This window comes from Delphinapterus leucas, chromosome 4 (genome assembly GCF_059928025.1).
Source record: "Delphinapterus leucas isolate spDelLeu-1000000601 "Yukka" chromosome 4, BTC_Dleu_Yukka2, whole genome shotgun sequence".
Lineage (NCBI taxonomy): Eukaryota > Metazoa > Chordata > Mammalia > Artiodactyla > Monodontidae > Delphinapterus > Delphinapterus leucas.
In genome coordinates this window covers 3,898,368-3,926,315 of record NC_143132.1, presented here as the reverse complement: position 1 = coordinate 3,926,315, position 27,948 = coordinate 3,898,368, and the positions used below count along the sequence as shown (strand labels likewise).

The 27,948-nt window shown below is 48.6% G+C and overlaps 1 protein-coding gene across 3 annotated transcripts in view; it reads right to left on the bottom strand.

Moving 5' to 3' along the window:
* Positions 1-27,366, bottom strand: part of C2CD2 (C2 calcium dependent domain containing 2) — a 63,080-nt gene extending 35,714 nt beyond the window's left edge. Inside the window, exons 1-3 of one of the 3 annotated variants that reach the window (XM_022552878.3) lie at positions 26,644-27,366; positions 11,252-11,350; positions 542-661 (exon numbers count right to left, since the gene is read on the bottom strand). In XM_022552878.3, coding sequence (XP_022408586.2) covers positions 542-661; positions 11,252-11,350; positions 26,644-26,916 — 492 coding nt within the window. In that variant the 5' untranslated portion in view covers positions 26,917-27,366. Of the gene's footprint in view, positions 1-541; positions 10,517-11,251; positions 11,351-26,643 lie in introns of those variants that run through there. The other 2 variants (XM_089910218.1, XM_089910219.1) reach the window with 2 other exon arrangements.
* Positions 27,367-27,948: the final 582 nt, after the last annotated feature.

The window sequence follows — 27,948 nt, the reverse complement described above, 5'->3', positions numbered from 1 at the left end:
TAGTACTCATCCTTTAACATATAAAAATAATAAGGGGTCTTTTAAAGCTGACTTTTTCAAACACTAAAAGGAGGAATGCCAAGTCCAGCCCCAAGCTGTTTTCCAAGCTGCAGGAGACTTCTGAGGTCTAGTACTTGATCCTGAAATAGAACCACCTGCCGTCTCTCAGGTGACATTTTCCTTAATCTAACAGTCGACACACCCTTGATATGCTTCAGTGCCTTGAAAAATACCATATCTCCCGTACTTGATGGTTGGGAAACTCTGAATTCGTTATATATACGTGTACATATGTGTGTGTGTATATATATGCGTCTGTGTATATATCTATGTGTGTATATATGTGTGTGTGTATATACATACACCTATTTCACACACACTTTATTTCCTACAAAGACAATATGGAAGGTGACAGTTCGAAACTTATGAAATGAACAGTAATTAATGAAAACAGGAGCATGCACGTCTGATTGCACTCCTCTCACCCTGCAGGTTTATGAGAACTGTTTTCCTAGGACTCGCTCAGTCTCCCCAACTTTACCTGTAGATGAAGCGGGGAGAGCCGCACACTGTAGAGCGGACGCCCCGTGTCCTCGGACGAGGGTAGCCCCACGCTGACCAGGAACTGGATGGTCTCGCCCACCACACGACAAAACACCACCTAGAGAAGGGGCCATAAAACAACGGAACTTTACGCAAGAGAGAGGAGAGCTTGCACCTTACCCATCTTCATTTCACTGAACAAAATAATCTGGACTCTATAAATCAGCAAGGACAAGAATTCAGAGTTTCAAGTATGGATGAATACCCAGATTCACACCTTTTCTACTATGCAGTCATTTGAAAACTAGAAACAATATTTCAGATCTCTTCTTCCTGGTGGATTCCTGGGAGCTAACTCTGGCTTTGCCCAAATCTAGTTAGGATCTTTCCACTCATAAAGACCTTTTTCTTTAAACATGGTTTCGTTCTATTTCTCCACGCAGCCGATTTTAAATTGCCCAGACAGTTCCACATTCACATGGAGTGAACGCCATTAGCTACCGTCTCTCACTAAAAATGGGCCTTAAAAAGAAAACTTCTTATGGATGTTACAAGGAAAAAATAAAAAACGTACCCAGAACGCAAGAAATTGTTTCTATTTTAATAAATTTTAACCTATTGTGGTTTTCAAAGATGCAGGGATAATTCAAAGAACGAATGAAATATTAAACAGTTACAAAATGATATAGCCTTAACAAAAACAGAATTATAAAATGAGCTCAGGGCTTCCCTGGTGGCGCAGTGGTTGAGCGTCCGCCTGCCGATGCAGGGGACGCGGGTTCGTGCCCCGGTCCGGGAGGATCCCGCGTGCCACGGAGCGGCTGGGCCCGTGAGCCATGGCCGCAAAGCCTGCACGTCCGGAGCCTGTGCTCCACAACGGGAGAGGCCACAACAGTGACAGGCCCGCGTACCGCAAAAAAAAAAAAAAAAAGTTGTAAAATGAGCTCATTTAAAGACCTACGAGACAAAATAATTACATCAGGAATAAACCTGACCATATTCCTGACATAAATCGCAAAGCATTTTAGAGGGATGAGTGTGAACGCTGCTACCGCACAGAGAAGTATCGTGTTTCTGTCACAGAGTCCCCCTACTGGAGCAGACCTTCCAGAACGAGGGGTTGGCCACCCTACTGGCAAAGATGCCAAGCGAGCCCAGTGTGGGATGACCAGAAGGCCAGGTGCCAGGTGTGCAAAGGCAGAGGGAGGAAGGGCAGTGGGAGAGGATGGAGGGGGTCCAGTAGGCAGCCCGTGCATCTGGCCAAAGCCGGGTCGGCAGAGGCTGAGGGTACGGCAGGATGGATCCCACATTCCCCAGGGAACTGCTGACCCCATATTGGACGGTGTCACTTGGGAAGGAAGGAAAAATTCTTTTAATTCTCTGGTGGATTTAGAACCTAAAATACCAAGTAGGAAGACTGTCAAAACATTTACTTTGTCAGGATAACTGCTATTTCACAAAGTTCAGACTAAAAACATGTCCCCCTGCTGATCCCTGGCTAATCCTCTCCGCTCAGGGCCCACCTGCCCCTCCAACAAGAACCTGACCTGGACCATACCAGGCCCCCCAGCAAGGGGCCCATTTCCAGTGTCCACTATAAATGCTCTTGACAGAGCAGGGTTAGAAATAGAAAATCTTGCCTTTTCCAAATACTGGCAGAAAACCGCACAACCCTTATTTTCACCCGTTCTTGTCAAGTCCCTCTCAGAGGACTGATTTATGTGGATTAGTTCTACATCTTCATCAGCTTATTGCATCTCCAGAGCTCATCAAAGGGTGGCACAAAAAAATGTTTGTATAAGAAATGTCATCTATTCATTTTAAAAATAAACGCTCTATAAACAATCCTTTTAGAAGGAACTTGTTTTTGGTTTTGGCCAAGCCACATGGCATGCGGGATCTTAGTTCCCCGACCAGAGATAGAAGCTGGGCCCCCTGCATTGGGAGCGTGGTGTCTTAACCACTGGACCACCAGGGAAGTCCCAGAAGGAATGTATTTTGATGCCGGATGAGTTATACACACAAGTGACATGACTCTCTGTTCTTTGTCTCACGGCTTAAAATTAAAAACCAGACAGTGACTGGTTGACTTCTTCTTTGGAAACTTCTACACTAAGCGAATTAGAATGTTACCGAGAACACTGACAGCTTCATTAGCGCCCCGACTCAAGGAAGAGTTTGGTTTCCGTTTGTACCCAGTTCTACAAAAAGCTACCCCACTGCTCCATTCCTGATACACAGATAGCCCAAGCACCCGGTTAAAAGCAAATAAACAAATACTCCAAAGAAGATTTTAAAAGACTTTAAAACTTCTAGAATGCAAGCCTCCAAAGGTCACAATTACCATTCAAGTCACATGAGGAAAGCAAGTGGAGTCACTAAAAATGGGACATCTAAAGGTCTGAACGCCCTTTCATAGAGACCCCCCTGGAGGGTCTTCCCTGGCCCTATGGCTTTCTGACCCTCTAAATAACACCTGTCATATAGACCGACCATTTCTTGGCCTCTCTTCAGTATATTCAGCTGGAAAAACTAATTAAATCAACAATCTGATCAGTTTTGATATGGCCAAACAAAATGCCACCAGTGTTCCTATGGGTCCAGCTGGAGGGATACGACCATTAGGCCAAATCCGTGTCCAGGGCCAGACTCTGCCCCTGCCTCTCTGAGAGCAGTAATATCCCATTTGCCAAATGGATGAGAACAAAACGGAAAGCAGGCTTTAAAAATAAGTAATCTTCTTTTAGTGCATTAAGGTGTCATCCACAACGGGGATTAGATTCTCTCACCCAGGCAAACAGCGGCGAGGCCGTCCGCACCCCCAAGGGGTCCCCTCTTGGGACAGCAGAAGGCAGAGTCACCTGATGCCCGGTCAGGCAGACCCTTCCAGCTAGTGCCAGAGCGCCCAGGGTTGACTTCTACCTACATGTGGACGAGCGGGTAGAGACCCTGGTCTTGACCCTAGAGTCTCCCTGCCCCAAACACAGTCGTGTTCATGAGGCTCCCTTCTGAAGTTTACAGGTCAGCTCCTTGGAGCATCCCAATGATACAGGGCTGTTTAAATATGGCTGTCAAACCTTTCATGTGTGGGCCTCCCCCCGAAGCAGTCTGATATCGGTACTGGATTTTTAAAGTTAAACTGAAGCAATATCTAGCTTCCGTGGTGGAGGCCCTGAAGCAGGACTCCACAAAGCCAAGATCTGGACGCACAGAAGCGAGCTCCCTTGAAAGCAGCCAGCCACAAATCCACCTGCTTTATTCTTGAGATTTTTTTTCCCAAAGCAAGCAAAGAAATCCTCGATTACACAAACCATTTCAAAAATCACACAACAGGGGCTTCCCTGGTGGCGCAGTGGTTGAGAGTCCGCCTGCCGATGCAGGGGACGCGGGTTCGTGCCCCGGTCTGGGAAGATCCCACATGCCGCGGAGCGGCTGGGCCCGTGAGCCATGGCCGCTGGGCCTGCGCGTACGCAGCCTGTGCTCCGCAACGGGAGAGCCCACAGCAGTGAGAGGCCCGCGTACCGCAAAAAAAAAAAAAAAAAAAAAAAAAAATCACACACAGAAGGCTGAACCGTGTATTCAGATAAATCCCCCCTTCCTCCCTCCTCTCTACATACGAGAGGCTTTCATGGGGGGTGGGCTCCACATGGGGAGGGTTTCAAAGGTGCAAGTCTTCAGCCCAAGGAGCAGCTGCACTGACAGGTGAAGGGTCAGGGTCCCTGGTACACCCCCAAGGGTCAAGAGGGGAGGCAGCTGAGGGAAGCATCTTTAGGATGTGAAAGTGGGCACATTTCGTTATAACGGCAGGGAGGCCAGCAGTCAAGGTTTTTTTTTTTCTCTCTAGCCTCCAGACCTTAAACTCAGTCACATACCTATGCAAATCGGTCTTATCTTCAAACTATATTCCTTTGTTTAGACAGGGGCCTAAAGAATTCCAGGCCTAGGTAGTCCCAGGTTTTGCTATTGCTTGCCAACAAGAAAGTCCTCGGATATCTGTCAATCTCACCACACTTTTCCACTTTCCTTTTCAATTAAGCCTCTTGTATGATTGCCTCAGCTCCTCCTCTGAGAACACTCTAGAGAACTGTAAATAGTTTAATTACTTTTGTCTCCAAAAGAATCAGGAATACAGCTGAGAAAAAGGACCTAAAAGGTTTATGTCACCCAATATATTTCACTTCAATCACGCTATATGACATCGTGTGGGAAAGAACTCCAAAATAAAAATGGAAGTAAAGACCCTTCGCTAACCCTTCAGAGTTCCCAGTCAGATTTCTTCCCCAACTCTGCAACCCAGTCTTGGGCCCGTAAGTATTCTTTACGACGGCACGAGCCTGATAGAAAATATTACTTCTACTCTGGAACAGACTCAATTTAAAAAGTAAACTGCGTCAGAGCTGACTGTTCTCAGAACATCTATAAAGTTAACCCTGCTTGCCCGCTTGTTCACAATACCTGGCTGAAGGTGTATTTCTAGAAGGACTCTCCCAGTGGACCCAGGTGAAAAATGCTGGAAACAAGATAGCAGCCAACCCCAAGGAATGCTGGGTAGCTGCTCTATTTCATCCCCTCGAGGGGTGTGCCTTGGACCACACGGGCTCTGATACCCCACCCCCAACTACACCCTCCATCCCTTCTCTTGTTGGGATACTTTAAAAAGAACAACGAGGCTTTTCAGTAATAGTACACGACCAGAAGGTATTGTTACTACATCATGTGGTTTAATGTGAGCATTCCTTGGCTTAAGAATCCAAGAATGTGCTCTTCTCCTCCATGGACTCTATGCATTAAAAGACATATACAGGACACTTCCTTTAAAATGAAGGCACTTGGTCACACCTCCACCTAATGCCGCTGCTGCTTGATGTGTTCCAACTCACAAACAAAAGCCCAGCTTACCCGAGGGTCCTTTTACCTGGTCTTCAGCAGGCGAAGTACCTGAGGGCTGACTCAGCCCAGAATTCCACCTGCCTTTACCCAAACAAACAGGTGGCCCTCCCAGAGACACTGCTCCCCTTCACATCTCAAAGGGCGGGGCCTCCGATGAGACATTTCGCACCTGCCCTTGGAAAGACCTGGCTTCAAAACAATTTCACAACCGGTTAGTATTTTAGCATAAATACCAGGCTAATGGGGTACCTGGAATTTCAAGACATGCAAAGTCAAAAAAGAGTCAACCAAATTTCCTATTTGCAACTACAACTTTGCGTGCTCTACCCTTGCAAAGTAAGGGGTCCACCAAGGTCTGGAAAGAGCACAGGGGTGCCCAGAAGCTCCCAGGGTATATTTTAGTATATGAATGTATAACAGCCTTAGGTAGAAAAAACCCATGTGCTCACAATATACAATTCATCCCAGTGACGGCTGTGGGGTTCCCCGACATACACCGTGGAATGAGATTCCGGGGGAAATTCCATGTAATTGCCCAAGGTCTGTTTGTTGCTATGGTTTTACGGAAGCAAGGGTTGGTTAGTGCCTTTCAGTTCCTTTTTTCCCATTTTCACCGTCTCTTTCCTGGTGGGGGTGGGTGGGAGCTTAAGTGAAATGATAATAAAAATGTAAAGAATAATAGTAACAGTGCTGTTTATGGTGGATTGCGGTTGGAGCTGGTTTCTGGAGGCCGACTCGGGTTCAGTTCCAGCCTCTGTTATTCAGCAGCTCTTAGTTCCCTTGCCCGAGTGCCCCAGCCTCTCTTGGCCTCAGTTTCCTCCTCCGTACAATGGGCACAATGCTTCCTTGGGCGGAGAAGAGCTGTGGGCACTAATGAGGACAGACACGGCCCTTATTGCACGACGGCATCAGAGCTACCACGTGGCAGGGGCCCTGCAGGTGCTGCACAGGCCGGGGCCAGGGAGGGATTCATCCTTTACAGACACAAAGCCTGTGGCTCAGTGAGGGCCTCACACCGAGAAGGCCAGCGTCACTGCAGTCCCCCAGCAGCAGGTGACCTCTGCTTTGCCTGGTAAGCCTTCCACATATACATCCCGTTCACAGGGACACTCGCCACGCTTGCTAAGTACATGTGTGGCCTTTGCAGCGAGTGCCTGTCTCCGCACAACACTCCTAACCCTGATTCACGTTTGGAGAGCTCCCACGCTGCCCTCGTAGACCTCACGCCTTCACAGAGCTTCCGAACCCACGCATTTGCCCTGGAGGGATTACGCCTGCACCCCAAGAAGGAAGAGCTGCTCTCAGGCCACTTGAAAAATTAAGTTTGCTCCTTCTGGGTCAAACATTCTGGAGCAAACCTCTCCTAGGACACGAGGAAAGAGAACATAGCTTACACTCTTGTGTAATAGCGCAATTACAGTCTGGGAGAGAGAAATGTACTGGGGGCGTGTTGAGACTGGAAGGGAGGACACACAGAGCCCTGGAGAGAAGGTGAAGGGCAATGCTCTCCTCCGCAAGAAGTGCCCCACCGAGAATGCCTCTTGGTACCGAGCCCTCACTGGGTCTGCCACCCGGCTACGCTGAGCGTGTGTCTGCAGACCATGAGCCCTGGAGACCCAGGGGTGCCTCCAGTCGCCACCTGAAGAGATGCCCGTCCACACGAGCACAGGCGTCCTGCCCTGCATGGGGAGAACTCCTTTAGAAAAATGCCCCTGCCCCAGCACAGCTTGCCTCTTGGGATAAGTATCTCGTCTTTGTCCTCAGTTCCTGGCACACAGCTCCCAAAGCCCGAGGAATCTCGAATGTCTTTTGTATACTAAGGAGATGACTGGTGGTTGCAGGGCGGGGTGGGGGGGGAGCTAGATAACATCAGGATGGAGACTGGAGGCCAGAAAGACCAATGCGTGGTTAGAGGGTAGCAGCTTTGCCACCTGGACTTCAGGGGAGGGGATGGCAACTAGAGAGGGAACACACCCATGCCTATGATTTAATCAGCCATGCCTCCGTAATGGAACCTCCAGAAAACCCCTAAACAATGGGGTTCGGAGAGCTTCTGGTCCTGGGAGGGCGGTACACGTGGAGAGTGTGGAAGCTCCCCACCCCTTCTCCCTTCCCTGTCCCAGGCACCTGCCATTTGGCCGTTCCTGAGCCGTGTCCTTTATTAGACACCGATAATAGTAAGTAAAGTGCTTTCCCGAGTTCTGTGAGCTGTTCTAGCAAACGATCAAGCATTTGGAAGGGGTTGTGGGAACCTGCCGCTTTATAGCCAGTTGGTGGGTACAGGTGGCCCAGACTTGGGGTTGGCGTCTAAAGGGAGGGGCAGTCTTGGGCTGAGCCCTTAACCTGTAGGGTCTGTGCTGTGTGGGTAGTTAGTGCCAGAATCGAGTTGAATTGCAGGACACCCTGTTGGCGTCCTGAGAACTGGAGGACTGCTTGTTGCGTGCAAGAAAAATCGCACACATTTGGTGTCAGAAGAGTCATGAGTAAACTGCTCAGAAGCCCCCAATTCAGCCACAGCTGCAGGGTGTGGACTGTGCGTCTCCCACGGGTCCTGCAGGGTGACTCAGATGCTCTAAGCTATGCAAGACCCCACTCTCTGTGCAGGACGGGGGGCGGGGGGCTTGCCGATGAGCCAGGTACTTGCAAAGGGAGCTGCTCTGGCACACGGGGGTCTTCGGGGGCTGCAGGAAAAAGTCCGAGCACATGGCAACTGGAAGGCAGGGGAGACCCGGTTCTGCTCTGCGAGGGTCGTGCCGGGAGACTCAAGACCAAACCCAAGCTGGGAAGATGCTCACAGAGGGAGACCAGAACCCCATTCTCATCTACTTGATCGAAGACGTGACTAGACACCAGACCCCAGAGTCATCCCTTTCGTTACCTCAAACGTCATCCACACGTCCCTTGTCAGGACTGAGTCAGAGGGATGAGAAACACAGACCCTGACACTCCGGAGGGAGCGTGGAAAGGGGAGGGGGATGTCATTGAATCTCCTGTCTGCGTTCCTTGGACACCTTCTGAGTCCTCAGACTCTGCTACGGTTCTTCCCTTCTCAAGAATTACACAGAGCAGAGAGAGCACGTGACGTTGCTGGCACAGGATTCAACCTAAGTTTGGAACCCATGGCGGGTGTTTAGATCCTAAGAGGAGGAAGACACCGTCATCAGTGTCCTGCCCGACAGGCAGTCCTAGAGCACGAGCTCCTGGGACAACGCCTGTCCTTCGCTTAACGCAGGGGTCCCCAACCCCGGGGCCGGTCTGTGGCCTAACAGGAACCCACAGCAGGAGGTGAGTGGTGGGCGAGCGAGCGAAGCTTCATCTGCCGTTCCCCATTGCTCACATTACTGCCTGAACCATCTCCCCTCCACTGCTTCCCACCCCCCATCCGTGGAAAAGTTGTCTTCCACAAAATCGGTCCCTGGTCAAAAAAACACAGGAGTCAAGAACTACGAAGAAACTTGTAAAAGAACACAAGATCGTGTGCACATTCCCAGTAGTTTACTGGGTAAAAAGTTTCCTAGAAGATAGCGTGGACAGCCGTCCATGGTCCTATCCGGGGGGAGCAGAGGAAGGAAGGCTGAGAGCAGAGAGGAAGGGGGCAGACTTAAAACAAAGCTTACGCGCTTCTATATATTGTTTTTAACTTTTCGACGGGTATGCACAATTTCTGTAATGGTATTAAAACAAACACAGTTTAACTGTCCACTTTCCAAAGGATGCTTTTCCGGCACTATATATCAAGACCTTTAAAAATAGTCTATTGCCATTTCCAATCTCTGCTCCCTCCCGGCACCTCCAGGCCAGCCCCTGAGATCTGTCCCTCTCTTAACGCTGACAGTGTCAGAAATCAGCAAACAGAAACTGTCCACCACAAAGGGACCTGGGGTCTATTTGTAATAATAGGGCACTCACTGCACAGGGGCACTTCCCAAGCAGGGGCCTTGGGTAGGTGAGGCCAGCAGCAATCTTTCCCTCAGTCCCCCAGCCTTTGAAACTTAGGCACTGGAGCATCTGCTCGCAAGGCCCCTTCCAGCTGTTATGGGCTGTGCCAGTGTCAGCATCCTGCCTTGTGGCCACCAGTTTCCTCCCAATATCTTCCAGAGACTTCTCCACGCTTGTTGCAGGGTTTATGGAGCTCTGTGACCCCCGTATGGGCCAAGGGTGGGGAAAGAGAGCTTCCCTGCGCTGCCTCGGCAGAGGAAGCTGGGCCAGCCCCTGGGCGACCAATTCTGGAATCCACGGTGGAGCTGAAGCGTGCGTACCTACAACCTAGGAATGCCACTCCCGCCCTGGAGATACTCCCGTTCTTGTGCCTGAGGACTCAGGAGACAGTCCACGGCAGCTCTGCTGTACTTGAGAAAAAGAGAAAACTACCTAATTATCCATCAGTGGAAGGTGGAAAAATCAGCCCTGGTCCACCCAGAATCCTGAACTGTAGTTCCAGCTAACGAACTAGAGCGACGCAAATCAACCTGGATGAACCTCCAAACTGTCACGTTCTATAAGGAGAAAGCTTCTTGTGAAATTGTGCACACAGAACAATAAACGTTTGAAATGCCCCAACAATGCTCTAGCTGAGCCAGGGAGGAAATACACAAGAGGTGGGGTTCCAGGGGGCTGGATGGGAGCTCCTTCTGGGCCCGGGGGGCCACCCAGGTGTCCCCTCCTTGCTGTCTGCTAAATGATATGTATTTAATTTGATAATAAAATATACAGAGATACAAGGGTAAGCCTTGTACCTAAGAGTTTCTCAGCACTTCTACAGATACTTTTTGTTAAAAAAAAAAAAAAGAAAAAAGAACTTACAATTATTTATGGTATTTGACCAGTCTAATAAAGTAACTTCAGCATGTGAGCTCTTAGCAGCTATAAAATAAACTCTACATAATATCTAAATGACTCAAATCTATATATCGTCTTACAGAAATTATTCACATATTATTTATATAACTATATATATATAGAGAGAGATATAATTCACCTATTTAAACTATACAATTAAATGGTTTTTAAATATATTTCACAGCATTGTACAAATATCACCAGTTTAGAACATTTTCGTCACCCCCCAAAACCCTGTCCCCGTTCACCTGAGCAGTCAATGCTCACGTCCCCACAAGCATTACCCGGCCCCAGCCCCTGGACACCACTAATCTACTTTCTGTCTCTACTGATTTATCTATTCTGAATATTTCATATAAGTGGAATCTTATGTGTCCTTTCATGTCTGGCTTCTCTCACTTAGTGGACTGTCTTCGAGGCTCATCCACTTGGGAACACGTGTCAAAACTGCATTCCTTTAGGAGGCCAAATAATACTCCATCATGTGGATATGCCATATTTTATTTATCTAGTCATCAAGTTGATGGATCAGACTTATTTTTTTGATGTAAGGTGTCTGGCGTTTTCAATAATTCTAAGACAGAATAAATTCCCCCACCCCAGCTTTTCTTCTTTTTTCAGTTGAAGTCTAGCCGATTTACAATGCTGTGCCAATCCCTGCTGTACAGCATCGTGACCCACTTATCCAACCCCACTTTATTTTTATTTATTTATTTTTTTGGTACACGGGCCTCTCACTGCTGTGGCCTCTCCCATTGCGGAGCACAGGCTCTGGACGTGCAGGCTCAGCGGCCATGGCTCACGGGCCCAGCCGCTCCGCAGCATGTGGGATCTTCCCGGACCGGGGCACGAACCCGCGTCCCCTGCATCGGCAGGCGGACCCTCAACCACTGCACCACCAGGGAAGCCCTCCAACCCCACTTTAAATTCGCTTCCTCGGTGAGGAAAGGCCCAAGGCAGGTGACGGTGCCCGGCTCACCTTCTCCTGGGCTGACTGGGTCACGCTGGACACTTGTCCCATGGCCAGCTCCAGGGGCTGCTGCAGCGGGTCCTCCTGGAAGCAGAGGAGTGGCGGGCCCTGGAACGGAAAAGCACAGTGAGGAGATGGGTGCAGTGCCAGGCAGGGTGGCTACTTTCTAAAGGCAGTGACGTACTTGCCGCAAAGCTCGGCAGACCTCAGAACGTGTGGTCTGACTTCCTTTGGTTCAATCCATGCCTCTAAGTAGCAGCGACGGGCCAATAACAGTAAGGAGCGCAGGGACGAACCCAAAGATGTTGCAGTAAAGGCGGCAAAGGGTATTTTGAGAGTTCGTGTTGACGGTGTAAGGGGAGAAGCCCAGGCTCCTGGGGTGGACGGTGGGTCTGGAGTACACGCACAGCACCTGGCCAGGTACAGCAGGTTCAAGGGCTGTGCTACCCTTCTTCTGGGAAAGCACTCTCTCCGGTTTCAGAGAATCACCTCTCCCTGTTCCACATGGGCGCTGGCACTCTACTGAGGGCGGCCCCCTTCTCCTCTCCCACTGCCCAAACGGCGCGGGAGGGGGAACCCGGGGGCAGGAGCGCAGTGGGAGGCTGTGGCTGCTTCTCCCTGGAATTTGGGATTCCTTGGCTGGAAATGAACTTGGGCTGGTGGCCATGCCCAAGGATCGGGTTCCTCCAGAGCTGCCAGGCTCCTGCCCTCCAGGGTCTCCTGGTTCAACCCCGCCCTCGGCTCTGTGCATCCCCGTAAGCTTCCAGAAAAGTCCTCTGTGGCTTGTCGCCCTATGTCCATTTTGGTTCTTGCAATTAAAATCTCCAAGTGCAAGACGTGCAAGTAATGGATATGACCACAAGGCAACAAGACTGACGTTTTATAAAAGAACAAATCAGGCTTGGATTGCCAACCAAGTCTTGGCCTTTTAAAAATAAATTCTCTTGAGAAGCTGAACACTTATGCCTACAATACGACCCCCGGAACGAAACTCTTCTTAAATTCTTTTCCTGACATGTTCCAGAAAGTACATCATTGTCAAGCGCGCTCCGATCGACTGGTTAAAAAAGAGATTCAGACCCACAACTTCCCTCCATATCTCATCGATTTCTGAGACTCTCAGCTGTGATGTGCTGGTTCCAACTACAAGGCCAGATCAAGGGTAGGGAATTAAAATGGTACAAAAAGGCACCAAAGCTCTGCTGGCAAGTGCAGTGCAGAGGAATAAGAATGAAGTCATCACGGGGCTGTGTCTTAAGAATTCCCAGTGACCCAGAGTAAACCTACAAGGCACAGAACATTGTCACTGACATGCTTCTAACCTCACCCTGTCTTAGCAACATTGATCTCACCCCCTAAAAATCATCAGGGAAGAATTAAATCTACTTCTCAAGCGTGATAAAGTCGTGCTTTGGGGGCTGCTCTGCTGACATTCTCCACGGCTAGAGCTTGTTTTGGTGTGACCTGCTGACCAGGGGCTTGGGGATGACATCGCCCTGTGTGCCAAGCTGCGTGGCTGAAAGTGCAGCACCCAGCACAGAGCCTAGCACCAGGCAGGGAGCTGACCCCTTGCGGGAGTCGTTACAGCCGCCGGGACTGCGTGTGAAACAGCGCACCTTCTGCGCCAGCCTGAAGACACCATGTTGCCTTAAGCAGCCCCGATGCCACCTCCTGCCCCTGCCCGTCAGGAGGTGCCATCTATGCCCTCTTATGTATGACAGCTTCTGAATGAAAACCCTGGAAATATTTTGCTAGGGAAGTTAATGTCAAGGGGCAGTCTCACGAAGGAAATACATTATGAAATTAAAATAAGGACCCAGAGGTTCCCCATCCCTTTCTGCTTGATCCTTGAGTTTCAGGAAGCCCGGCGTGCATGCAGCATAACCACAAACTCCCACATCTCTGCACCCTGTCCTTGGGAAGGCAGCCCCGTTCCGGACTCAACCCCACTCAGACTAGAGCAAGATTTTACATCCACAGGAAAAGCAACAGGCAGGAATGGCCAGGAAAACACTGCAAAAGCAAAACAAGAGACTAGCTCTCCTTGACGTTAAGACGCACTCTAGAACCTCTGTGATTCAAAGCGTGAACACGCAGACGACTAGTAGGGCTGGAACAGGATGTCCAGAATAGACCCCAACACGTGTGGACACGGTATGTGACAAAGGTGGCATCCCAAATCACTGGCGAAAGATGGATTTTTGAAAAATCTGGATATGGGAGGAAACCCAGATAGAAGGCAAACCTCACTCCACTACAAGTAAAGAACACGACCACGCGAAGGGGTGGGGAACAGATCTAACCTGAGAAACTGAAGAAAACAGTATCCTGGCTGCACATAAATGCTAGAATCTAGTCAGTAAATGTGTTTCTCATGGGGGTACAGGTCAGCAATTCAGAAAGTAAGCTATGTGTAAACTAGAATTGGCCAAATAAATATGCTACAGAGAGTAAGTCCCAGATACCTCACTTCTGGAGGAAGAAGTTCGAGATAAGGAAAGGGGAAGATGAAAATGAACTCTGTGCCATTGACCTGGAATGCAGGATATAGGTATAGTCGTGGTTTCGAAGATGCAGACAGAGAGATGTGTGCACATGAATGTGTTAGCATCCACATATACATTTCCTAGGTCTGTCCACTAAGAGGGTCTAGAAGCAATGAGACCCCAGCAGTAATGAGCACACCTGATGCCCAGATCTTGTTTTCTAAACACTTCTCCAGGAAAAGGAATCAGAGCTGCTTAGAAAAGTGGCTGAATCCAGGGCCAGAGAAGAGGAAAATACAAGACGAGCTCAGAGCAAACACCTTGTGGAACCGTCAAGAAAGGAAATGCTAAGAAAAGAAAAAAACTGTGTGTGTATATATATATATCCCGATGGAAGAACACAAAAGAGCTTCTAATGGCCAAAACAAGAACAGTTTAAGCAACAAAATAAATAGTGATGGTACTGAATTATAACCCATGGAATAAAATAAATACCCATGAGTCCATACTGATGTAAATAATCAATTACATATACAGATGGAGGAGAAGTGACAGCTCTTTCCTGCAGTGGAATTCCAATGAATAAATGTAGAAGGAGAGAGGGAAACAGAAAATCATCATTAGGCCAACTCCACGGAAGTCAATGGCTGCAGACCAGATACACAGATGGATGCCAAAATCAGTGAGAAAGTATGAGGGGTGACAGGATTTGTACAACCTCAAAGTATCTCCCCAAGTTATGTGGTAATTATAGCAGGAAAGGATAAGAGGAGACCTAAGATGTAAGAAGAGAAACAGGCGGAAATCACCTTAACCAAGGAATGAAGGCCACTGCTTCTCCCCAGCGGTACGCCACACTGACATCACGCACCCCGTGACGCAGCACACTGAAAGGGGCGCATCACTTCCGTGGTTTGTATAACTGCAGTCCAATTGTGTGAAAACACCAAACTGAGGGACATTTGGCAAAATAACAATCAATAGTCCTCAGAATTGTCAAGGTCACAAAGAAACAAGGGAAGACTGGGAAACTGTTACAGCCTGCAGGAGACAAACGCAAAGCAGCAACTCAATCCAGGTAGGATCTGAACGGGACCCTGGAACAATAAAAGAATACTGGCGGAAAGCCGGTGAAATTCAGGCTGTTGCAAAGTCACCACGGCCTCTGCTGTTGCAGGCTTGCCCCGCATTCCAATTTTAACTACCGTACCCCTCCCTCCCCCACCCCCGCCCCCGGCCTGAGTGAGCCAGAGTCCCCTAATCGGCCACTGCTTTAACCCTGTCCTGTCTGGGTGGGAACAGATGCCTGAGGGCAACCTACATGTAGAGGCGGGGCCAAATCCAAAACTGAGCCCCTGGAGCTCTGCGAACAAAGAACAGAAGGGAAATCTCTGTGCGGCCTCGGGAGCAGCGGATTAAATCCCCACAAGCGACTTGAGGTACCTGCATCTGTGGAATACCTGAATAGACAACAAATCAACCCAAAATTGAGGCAGTGGACTTTGGGAGCAACTGTAGACTTGGGGTTTGCTGTCTACGACTGACTTGTTTCTGATTTTTATGTTTATCTTAGTATAGTTTTTAGCTCTTGTTATCACTGGCAGATTTGTTTACTGGTTTCGTAACTGTCTTCTTGTTTTTAAATTACTTTATAATTTTTTATTTTAATATTTTTTTAATTTTAATTATTTTATTTTATTATTATTTTTCTTTCTTTTTTTCTCCCGTTTCTTCTGAGCCATGTGGCTGACAGGGTCTGGTGCTCCGGTCTGGTGTCAGGCCTGAGACTCTGAGGTGGGAGAGCCGAGTTCAGGACATTGGACCACCAGAGACCTCCTGGCCCCATGTAATATCAATCGGTGAGAGCTCTCCCAGAGATCCCCACCTCAACACTAAGACACAGCTCCACCCAATGACCAGCAAGCCCCAGTGCTGGAGGCCCCATGCCAAACAACTAGCAAGACAGGAGCACAACCCCACCCACTGGCAGAGAGGCTGCCTAAAATCATACTAAGGTCACAGACACCCCAAAACACACCACCGGCCGCAGCCCTGCCCACCAGAAAGACAGGATCCAGCCTCATCCACCAGAACACAGGCACCAGTCTGCTCCACCAGGAAGCCTACACAAGCCACTGAACCAACCTTACCCACCAATAAACAACGGGAACTACGAACCTGCAGCCTGAGAAAAGGAGACCCCAAACACAGTAAATTAAGCAAAATAAGAAGACAGAGAAACACACAGCAGATGAAGGAGCAAGGTAAAAACCCACGAGACCAAACAAATGAAGAGGACATAGGCAGTCTACCTGAAAAAGAATTCAGAGTAATGACAGTAAAGATAATCCAAAATCTTGGAAACAGATTGGAGAAAATACAAGGAATGTTTAACAAGGACCTCGAAGAACTAAAAGGCTAACAAATAATGATGAACAGCACAATAAATGAAATTAAAAATTCTCTGGAAGGAATCAATAGCAGGACAACTGATGCAGAAGAATGGATAAGTGACCTGGAAGATAAAACAGTGGAAATAACCACCCCAGAGCAGAATAAAGAAAAAAGAATGAAAAGAATTGAGGACAGTCTCAGAGACCTCTGGGACAACATTAATCACACCAACATTTGAATTACAGGTGTCCCAGAAGAAGAAGACAAAAAGAAATGTCTGAGAAAATATCTGAAGAGATTATAGTTGAAAACTTCCTTAACATGGGAAAGGAAATAGTCAATCCAGCCCAGGAAGCACAGGGAGTACCATACAGGATAAATCCAACGAGAAACACACCAAGACACATACTAATGAAACTATCAAAAATTAAATACAAAGAAAAAATATTAAAAGCAGCAGGGGAAAAGCAACAAATAACATACAAGGGAATCCCCATAAGGTTAACAGCTGATCTTTCAGCAGAAACTCTGCAAGCCAGAAGGGACTGGCAGGACATATTTAAAGGGATGAAGGAGAGAAACCTACAACCAAGATTACGCTACCCATCAAGGATCTCATTCAGATTTGATGGAGAAATTAAAACCTTTACAGACAAGCAAAAGCTGAGAGAGTTCAGTACCACCAAACCAGCTTTACAACAAATGCTAAAGGAACTTCTCTAGGCAGGAAACACAAGAGAAGGAAAAGATCTACAATAACAAACCCAAAACAATTGAGAAAATGGGAATAGGAACATACATATCGATAATTACCTTAAACACGAATGGATTAAATGCTCCAACCAAAAGACACAGACTGGCTGAATGGATACAAAAACAAGACCCATATATACGCTGTCTACAAGAGACCCTCTTCAGACCTAGGGACACATACAGATTGAAAGTGAGGGGATGGAAAAAGATATTCCATGAAAATGGAAATCAAAAGAAAGCTGGAGTAGCAATTCTCATATCAGACAAAATAGACTTTAAAATAAAGACTACTACAAGAGACAAAGAAGGACACTACATAAAGATCAATCCAAGAAGAAGATGTAACAATTGTAAATATTTATGCACCCAACAGAGGAGCACCTCAATACATAAGGCAAATGCTAACAGCCATAAAAGCGGAAATCAACAGTAACACAATAATAGTAGGGGACTTTAACACCTCACTTTCACCAATGGACAGATCATCCAAACAGAAAATAAATAAGGAAATTCAAGCTTTAAATGACCCATTAGACAAGATGGACTTAATTGATATTTATAGGACATTCCATCCAAAAAACAACAGAATACATTTTCTTCTCAAGTGCCCATGGAACATTCTCCAGGATAGATCATATCTTGGGTCACAAACCAAGCCTTGGTAAATTGAAGAAAACTGAAATTGCATCAAGTATCTTTTCTGACCACAATGCTATGAGACTAGATATCAATTACAGGGAAAAAAAGTGTAAAAAATACAAACACATGGAGGATAAACAATATGTTACTAAATAACCAAGAGATCACTGAAGAAACCAAAGAGGAAATCAAAAAATACCTAGAAACAAATGACAATGACAACACAATGACCAAAAACCTACGGGATGCAGCAAAAGCAGTTCTAAGAGGGAAGTTTATAGCAATAAAATCCTACCTCAAGAAGCAAGAAACATCTCAAATAAACAACCTAACCTTATACCTAAAGCAATTAGAGAAAGAAGAACAAAAAAACCCCAAAGTTAGCAGAAGGAAAGAAATCATAAAGATCAGATCAGAAATAAATGAAAAAGAGATGAAGGAAACAATAGCAAAGATCAATAAAACTAAAAGCTGGTTCTTTGAGAAGATAAACAAAATTGATGAATCACTAGCCAGACTCAACAAGAAAAAAACGGAGAAGACTCAAGTCAACAGAATTAGACAAGAAAAAGGAGAAGCAACAACTGACACAGCAGAAATACAAAGGATCATGAGAGACTACTACAAGCAACTATATGCCAATAAAATGGACAGCCTGGAAGAAATGGACAAATTCTTAGAAAAGCACAGTCTTCCAAGACTGAACAAGGAAGAAATAGAAAATATGAACAGACCAATCACAAGCACTGAAATTGAAACTGTGATTAAAAATCTTCCAACAAACAAAAGCCCAGGACCAGATGGCTTCACAGGTGAATTCTATCAAACCTTTAGAGAAGAGCTAACACCTATCCTTCTCAAACTCTTCCAAAATATAGCAGAGGGAGGAACATTCCCAAACTCATTCTACAAGGCCACCATCACCCTGATACCAAAACCAGACAAAGAGGTCACAAAGAAAGAAAACTACAGGCCAATATCACTGATCAACGTAGATGCAAAAATCCTCAACAAAATAGTAGCAAACAGAATCCAACAGCACATTAAAAGGATCATACATTATGATCAAGTGGGGGTTATCCCAGGAATGCAAGGATTCTTCAATATATGCAAATCAATCAATGTGATAAACCATATGAACAAACTGAAGGATAAAAACCATATGATAATCTTAATAGATGCAGAAAAAGCTTTCGACAAAATTCAACACCCATTTATGATAAAAACTCTCCAGAGAGTAGGCATAGAGGGAACTTACCTCAACATAATATAGGCCATATATGACAAACCCACAGCCAACATCATCCTCAATGGTGAAAAACAGAAACCATTTCCCCTAAAATCAGGAACAAGACAAGGATGCCCACCCTCACCACTATCATTCAACACAGTTTTGGAAGTTTTAGCCACAGCAATCAGAGAAGAAAGAGAAATAAAAGAAATCCAAATCAGAAAAGAAGAAGTAAAGCTGTCACTGTTTGCAGATGACATGATACTATACATAGAGAATCCTAAAGATGCTACCAGAAAACTACTAGTGCTAATCAAAGAATTTGGTAAAGTAGCAGGATACAAAATTAATGCACAGAAATCTCTTGCATTCTTATACGCTAATAATGAAAAATCTCAAAGAGAAATTAAGGAAACACTCCCATTTACCACTGCAACAAAAAGAATAAAATACCTAGGAATAAACCTACCTAAGGAGACAAAAGACCTGTACGCAGAAAACTATAAGACACTGATGAAAGAAATTAAAAATGATACAAACAGATGGAGAGATATACCATGTCCTTGGATTGGAAGAATCAACATTGTGAAAATGACTATACTACCCAAAGCAATCTTTGGGTAGTATCAATGCAATCCCTATCAAACTACCAATGGCATTTTTCACAGAACTAGAGCAAAAAATGTCACAATTTGTATGGAAACATAAAAGACCCCGAATAGCCAAAGCAATCTTGAGAAAGAAAAACGGAGCTGGAGGATTCAAACTCCCTGACTTCAGACTATACTACAAAGTGACAGTAATCAAGACATTATGGTACTGGCACAAAAACAGAAATATAGATCAATGCAACAGGATAGAAAGCCCAGAGATAAACCCACGCACATACGGTCACCTTTCTTTTTTTTTTTCTGCGGTACGCGGGCCTCTCATTGTTGTGGCCTCTCCCGTTGCGGAGCACAGGCTCCTGACGTGCAGGCTCAGCGGCCATGGCTCACGGGCCCAGCCACTCCGTGGCATGTGGGATCTTCCCGGATGGGGGCACGAACCCATGCCCCCTGCATTGGCAGGCGGACTCTCAACCACTGCGCCACCAGGGAAGCCCTATGGTCACCTTATCTTTGATAAAGGAGGCAAGAGTATACAATGGAGAAAAGATAGCCTCTTCAAAAGTGGTGCTGGGAAAACTGGACAGCTACATGTAAAAGAATGAAATTAGAACACTGCCTAACACCATACACATAAATAAACTCAAAATGGACTAAAGACCTAAATAGTGTTTGATAGGCCAGACACTATCAAACCCTTAGAGGAAAACATAGGCAGAACGCTCTGTGACATAAATCACAGCAAGATCCTTCTGACCCACCTCCTAGAGAAATGGAAATAAAAACAAAAATAAACAAATGGGACCTAATGAAACTTAAAAGCTTTTGCACAGCAAAGGAAACCATAAACAAGATGAAAAGACAACCCTCAGAATGGGAGAAAATATTTCCAACCAAACAGTTGACAAAGGATTAATCTCCAAAATTTACAAGCAGCTCATGCAGCTCAATATCAAGAAAACGGACAACCCAATCCAAAAATGGGCAGAAGACCTGAACAGACATTTCTCCAAAGAAGATATACAGATTGCTAACAAACACATGAAACATCACTAATCATTAGAGAAATGCAAATCAAAACTACAATGAGGTACCACCTCACACCGTTCAGAATGGCCATCATCAAAAAATCTACAAATAAATGCTGGAGAGGGTGTGGAGAAAGGGGAACCTTCTTGCACTGTTGGTGGGAATGTAAATTGATACAGCCACTATGGAGAACAGTATGAAGGTCCTTAAAAAACTAAAAATAGAGCTACCATATGACCCAGCAATCCCACTACTGGGCATATACCCTGAGAAAACCATAATTCAAAAATAGTCATGTACCACAATGTTCATTGCAGCTCTATTTACAATGGCCAGGACATGGAAGCAACCTAAGTATCTGTTGACAGATGAATGGATAAAGAAGATGTGGCACATGTATACAATGGACTATTACTCAGCCATAAAAAGAAACGAATTTGAGTTATTTGTAGTGAGGTGGATGGACCTAGAGTCTGTCATACAGAGTGAAGTAAGTCAGAAAGAGAAAAACAAATACCATATGCTAACACATATATATGGAATCTAAAAAAAAAAAAAAAATGGTTCTGATGAACCTAGGGGCAGGACAGGAATAAAGACAGAGACGTAGAGAATGGACTTGAGGACACGGGGAGGGGGAAGGGTAAGCTGGGACGAATGAGAGAGTAGCATTGACATATATACACTACTGAATGTAAAATACATAGCTATTGGGAAGCAGCTGCATCGCACAGGGAGATCAGCTCGGTGCTTTGTGACCACCTAGAGGGGTGGGATAGAGAGGGTGGGAGGGAGGGAGACACAAGAGGGAGGAGATATGGGGATATATGTATACGTACAGCTGATTCACTTTGTTATACAGCAGAAACTAACACAACATTGTAAAGCAATTATATTCCAACAAAGATGTTAAAAAAGTAGGGTCTTCAGTTTAGTTAGAAACTTCTGTTAATTTCTTGTACTGTTACAATGTTAATATCATTTCATTATAAAATATAGTAACATTGTGCCAATATTAATTTCTTATAGGTTACAATGATAATATGATTGTACTATGAAACATAGTAACATTATACCAATGTTAATTTCTCATATTTTTACAGTGTTAGTATCATTATACTGTATTATAGTGACATCGTACCAATGTTAATTTCTTGGTTCTGCTCTTATGCTATGGTTATGTAAGGCTGGCTGAGGAAAGTATGGAAACTGAATTATTTTTGAAACTTCTCTCTAAATCTAAAAGCAGTAAAAAATTTAAAGCTTTTTTTTTTTAAGGAAGATGTTACAAGAAAGCAGCCCATCTTTATTGACTCTATTGACTAAAGGCCTCGCACAGATCTCATCGCATCTGGAGTGGATGCTGCTTTCCAGACTGAACCCAAACTTATCCTCTTCCATGGATGAAGCACAGAGAGGTCAGGGCTTGCCCAAGGTCACACAGCCCCATAGCTGCCTTCCAGCCTAAGCAGTGGCCACACAGCTCTTCCGAGTGGCTCAAGAGGTCCCTTCCCTCCTCAGCAGCCCACGAGGGGCTGACAGGAGTGGATGCTAGCTTTGGCTGCATTTTAGTTGACACTAACACTACACCCACTCTTCCTTCCCCTGAATTCCCGTCTTGCTGAGAGAATGGGTGAATGCAAAGAACAACCTGAACTGGCATCTACTCCTCGTTTCTATTGACAGTTTGCAAAGTCATCAGTGAGCCTCCTTTGATGTTGATTCTTTAGAAGTGAAAAACAAAGCACATTAAACAGCTTGTTTGGCCCAGGCCTGGCCAGCTCCCAAGCAGGGGAGGCCTGTGTCCAGACGGGGTGATGCGCATCTCCACCGTTTGTCCCCCTCCAGCGACAAGTTTCTAACAGGGCCTGTTATTCATGCTCCAATCGCCGCCCGGCCCAAGCCAGCCGTGCACTGGGCACCGGGTGCGCTGTGCCTGGACGGACAGGGCTCTGGCCTCCCTCACAATCCCGGGAGCTGACGAGGGCACCAGCGACCACAGGGTCCTGCTGGGGAGAGGGTGGGGCAGCAACCTCCAAAAAATGAGAAGGTCAGGGACCCCTGTGCTGAGACCTGAAATACTGACAGGAGTTAAATAAGGAGAAAGGTTAAATAATGTTGGAGACACAAGAAATGCCTTGCGGGAAGATCCCACACAGGAGAGAACACTGAATGTTTGAGCAATGGAAAGGAGACCGGTTTGGGGGTCAGGTAGAGAGTGCCTTCCCATTCTTACCAGCTGACCTAGACTGTGGTCACCGTGGGTGGTCAAGGAGCTTGAATTTTTGGGAGCAGCACTCAAAGGAAGCTCATTATAGAATAAGGAAACTCCCAAGTCTTGTCACTTTGTTTACTTTTCAAGTTGCCACACCTCCTATACGAGTCAGAGCTATTAATAACATGTTCTAAGTTCACAGGACATTTTTTTTTTTTTTCCCACAAAGACCACAAATTGTCCTACAGTCTCGGTCATTTGCATTTAGAACATTCCTCTGAAAAAAATCCTGGGGCAAAAGACTAAAGAGACAAACAGCTCTGTTAACCCTCCCCACCCGGGGCCTGGGCCTGCTGGACAAGTCCAGAACGTGGCCCTCACTCTCAGAATGCCGCTCCCCACACGTGGTCCCAACAGCAGCAGCCTTGGGAGGAAGGCGCTGTCCAGCCCACCGGGAGGGGGCAGGGGACCATGGGCACACTGGCTTCCATAGCTGGTGACCTGCTGTGGAAACGGCAACACTGGAGCCACCAGGTGTGGACCATTGCTGGGGTGACTGTCACCCCAAACCACTTTGTAAATGTTCATGTAAATAAATGCAGGGGAACCAAAGGGAAAACCTCAGCTGTTGCCTTTAAATAATACAGCATTAGTTCCCAGTCTGGTGACTGAGCCAGTTCCAGGAACTTTCTGTTCTCTGGGACCGAACTGCCATCAGATCAGCTGGAATTAGGTGTTTGCGATGCCAGAGCGGAGAGACATTGTGGGGTGAGGGGGACCTGACTGACTGACTGGTGGCTGGCTTACGGACACTGTGTGTGTCCAGCAGCTTCTCACTAGTGAGGGGCTAGCTCGGGGAACTTGTGAAAAATATAGGAAGCTCCCTGCGCCCCCAACAACTTCCTAAGTCTGAAGTGGGGGAGGGAGCAGGCATGTGTATTTTTTCAAAGCTCTCTAGGCAATTTGCCAGTGTTCCCCAAACACCTGGCATCAGCCCGACCAGCTGGCAGAGCAGCCACGGTTTCCTCACCTGTCTCTCCAATTCACCATTCTAATTATTCAGAGTGAGGGTTACAATCCCAGGGGCCCTCTGACACAGGGAACCTGCAGTGCCACAGTCACTGGTCATCCGGGGCCAAAGGAGACTCCACAAGCTACTGACCCACCCTCAGCTCCTAGGAGATAGGAGCCCCTTTGTTAGGGATGATGCATTAAACAATCGCACCCTTCTATCCTTTCTTGCTGGACCGCAACTAAAGGAAACATTTGGGTCTCAAGGTCAAGTTTGCTGCCCACAGGGGACCGTGACTGCAGACGTGGATGGACCAGGAAGACCCCCCAGCCCAGGGTCTAGGTCAACCCTGGCAAGTCTCTCTAGCCCATGGGCCTCAGTCTCGCCTTTCGGAGAAGCAAGAGGTGCTGCGAGAAGGGCTTAGGGTTCCTTGCAGTCCTAAAACACAAGCTGGAGTAAAACAGAATGGGAGGAGTCGCTCCATTCAGGAGAGAATCCCACCTCGCACGGAAGACTCTGGAGATGCCTGAGTTACCGCCAGTCCCCCAGCGATAGGCAGAGAAGTGGTCTCCTCCCGGGCCAGGGCAGACAGATAACAGGACAGGGTGGGGGCAGAAGGGGGACGCTAAGCTGTGGCTCGCCGGGCTGAGTGCGGGCTTGGAGGGTCAACCCTAATCGGGGATTAGTGGAAATCGTGTTGGAGGCAGGGCAGAGGGAGACTCCGCAGGGCCGGCTGCCAGGTCAGGACAGCCGCTAACGAAACACCAGGGCCTGCTCACCCACGCTGTCATGAGTGTCGCGGTCGGGATGGCCCAGGACAGGGGGGAGGTATGCCAAGGCCAGGGCAGGAGTTACCCAGATCCTATCAGCCTGCAGAACGTTCCATCTGAATTCAAATCGAGCAACATTTCCAGGCACCAGGGAGAGCAAAGTGACGCCAGCAATTCCCTCCCCCCCATCACACACACACGCACACACGCACACACACACACGCACCTGACACCACAGTCAGACCCAGTCTACTGTCAGAGGAGACTCAGGGCTGCCTTGAGCTTAAACCCAGTACATTATTGCCCCTTCCGGGCAGGAGCTCTGGAAAAACTGGCGTCTAAGACTCTGCAGTGCATGGCGAATAGCAGAGAACGGAGAAGGTGCAAAGGAGCCACATCTCTCCCCGCCCCCTGAGCCAAGGGCCCTCTCTCCTCCCACACGGATTCAAGTGAGTAGGGAGAAAGGTTTGCCTCCGAAACCTTCAGGTATTTGCTTCAGTTCTCAGCAGACAAATTCCAGAGCAGGGATATCCTCCTTTCTCTCTGAGGGCTCCAGGCAAGAGGGTAATCTGGAAGCATTATATCGAAGGCAATCATAGTTTCTAAGCCAATCAGGAAATGTCAGGGAACACGGCAGAATGGGTTAAGCAGGACTGTCCCAGGCTTACAGGAGGGAGGCTCGTGCCTCTGCCTGACCCTCTCAGGAGTCCCAGGGGGATGACCAGGACCCTACAGATCATTCACCCAACACCAACACGCATGTTACAGCTCACGAAAGGCTGAGAAGCAGAATCAGTGGCCCACGTCACGCGCCCTGTCTCATCCAGCTGGGGCAAGACTTTCACCCGCTCACAACTCCAGCCTGCAGCGTACTCAGCCCCGGAACGCAGGCCCTGGACACCAGGTCAACCAGGGATCAACGACAGCAGCTTCGTGGGGAAACAAAGCTGTGTTTGCTCACATAGGTGAGGTCACATGGCTTTAGGGGCTCCCACAAGAGGTGGGGTGGCCCCCCTGAAGAGCTGTCCGGTTCTGGCGGCCGCGGCACGGACTCCAGGCACCGAGGCAGACGGCAGTCAAATGACCTTGAAGGCTTTTTTCATCCAGAGGTTACGGTTATTTCCCCCCCCCCCAGGGTTCAGAACACGGTCTTTTGTTGGATTTATCCTCATTCACACTCAAAGCTATTTTGTTTTTTAAATCCGTGGCTATGTGAGTCAGTCAAGGCCATGCGCAAAGACCACACAGAGGGCCCACCGTGGAATATTTTGAAGGTTGATGGTCCAGACATACAGCACTCACTATTTCCAAAGCAAAGCGCCACAGGCTTCTCCACTGAGTTCCCAAGCCGGTGGCGGAATGTGGTACACCTGGGAGCCATCAGGACAGGCGAAGACTGGGAGGTACCCCAAACCCCCCAGGCCCCCATTCCTCCTATGGAACACCTAGAAATAGCAGACGCCAGGAGCTTGTCATTAAACCAAGATGTCTTAGAAGCAAAAATAAGTCATCCAGTCATTAACCAGACAAGAAACATAACCGCAGGAGCATGAGGTAGCAGAGCTCCGTCATAAGCCCCTGAGCTTTGAGGTAGGAGATAGGTGGGTTCAAATCCCAGCTCTGCCACCCACAGGCTGTGTGACCTTGGGCGGATTACTTAACCTTTCCAGGCCTCAGTTTCCCCACCTGTAAAATGTTGACAACGCCTCTGTCGCAGGAGTTGCGAGGATTCAGAGATGACAGACGTACCTGAAGCCCCCAGTACATGTCTGGCGAGTGGCTAGCCCTCAACGGTCACTAATTTTAAATGCCAAGGAATGCAAACCTTCTGGAAATAACACGCTGGGCGAAATTCAGCTGTGTACGCGGAAGCATATTTGGTTCACAGTTATTCAGGTGCAAAAGCAGTTCGGTGTCCACCTGAATACGGGAATCCACCTGGGACGCCAGGAAGGGCGAGTATGAGCCTGAAGGGGGAGGGGCACCCCGAAAAGTCTCTCCAACAGCCAGTCTGTCCCTCCTGTGGAGCCTAGGGCCTGGCACACCTCATGTCTGGTTAATAAAATCGAATCATTTTGTCTTGATTCCCCATCAAGGGTCCTCCAGTCTTCAGGGTCTTTCTCCTAACTTTCAAGGATGCTCTGCCCCTTGAATCAGTCAAGGGCTGTGGCGAGGCTCCAGGGAAGAAGAGCTCTGCTCTGAACCCGCGCCCCGAGATCACCGCGCCCGACCCCGCAGCACGACCGGCCCTCACGGAAACTCACCGCTCTCCGTTTGGCCTCATCGTTCAGGGCGGCCACCCAGGCGGCCTGCCACTGCTTCCTCCAGATGCTCAGCGTCACGATCCAGGCGAGCAGCGCATCCGGCTCGGGGTGCTGGCCCTCGCCGGGCTCCGCCGCCCGCCTCGGGGAGCGGGGTCGTACCCTGGCCAGCGCCCACTGCGCCAGGTACAGGCCCACAGTGCCCAAGGCCACGACGAAGAGCGCCACCAAGCCCAGCCACTGGACCTCACCGAGCCACGAGTCCAGGCGGGACATGGTGATGGCGCATACCCGGCGCGCCTCGCCCCAACTTCCCAGGCAGCCCCTGGCCGGGCGCACAGCCCGCGGGCGGCGAGCTCAGGACATCAGCTCGCGGCCGCCCGGGGCTCGCGGGGGGCGGGGAGGGGGCGCGGCGGGCGGATCCAGGCGGCTGGCGACGCGGGCCCCGGGCGCCGAGAGGCCGGCGGGCGGGGTGAGCGGGAGGAAAAGCCCAGCCGGCTCACGACGGCCACGGCCCGGGACTGCGTCTCCCCTGGCAAATGGGGACGCGGTGTCCCGCGTTCCCGACTCGGGCGTCTGGTAGTTCCCGGGGCCGTAGCCGGACGCCTTTCCTCCAGCGAGCCGCCCCAGGCGTCCCGCCCGCGGCCCAGCGGCAGCCGGAGGAGGGGCGGGGCCGCGGGGCGGGGGAAGGGGCGCGGCCTGCGGGGCGGGGCGGGGCGGGGCGGGGCCTGGGCCTTCCCTGAGCCCGGGTCGTCCTCGCCGCTCGCCGCTCGCCGCTCCCCGCTCCCCGCTCCCCGCGGCCCGCCCCGCCCGCCCCTTGAAAGGCCCAGCGCCCAGCTCCCCTGCCGACCCCGCCCCCGCTGCGGCCTCGGCCCCCGCCGGCCGTGTGAGCGCACCGCCTGCCACCTCCGGCGCCTTCGCCCGGACCGTGGCTGCGCGGTGGCCGCGTGTGCGCCCGGCGCTGCATCCTCCTGCGCGGACCTGTCTCCGGCGTGGAGACGCGAAAGCGCGGGACTTTCCAATTAGTCAGCCCAACCCCAGGGCTACAGTGGGGCGGGCTGGCGGGGCTTCCGTGAGCATGTGTGCGCGTGTGTGCACGCGTGTGCGTGCATGTGTGTGCGCGCGCCTGTGCGTGTGAAAGGGTGATTTCTAGGATCGCCATCTGCCCACCAGCAAAAGACAGTTGTCCGGTTTTAACATACTTGGAAAGCCCCTAGAAATCCACCACTCGCAACCTAAAGTCTGGAACCTCGCTTTAAGAGCTGCCATGATCACTCCTGGGAGGGTCTCAGGAAAATGCCCATTAAG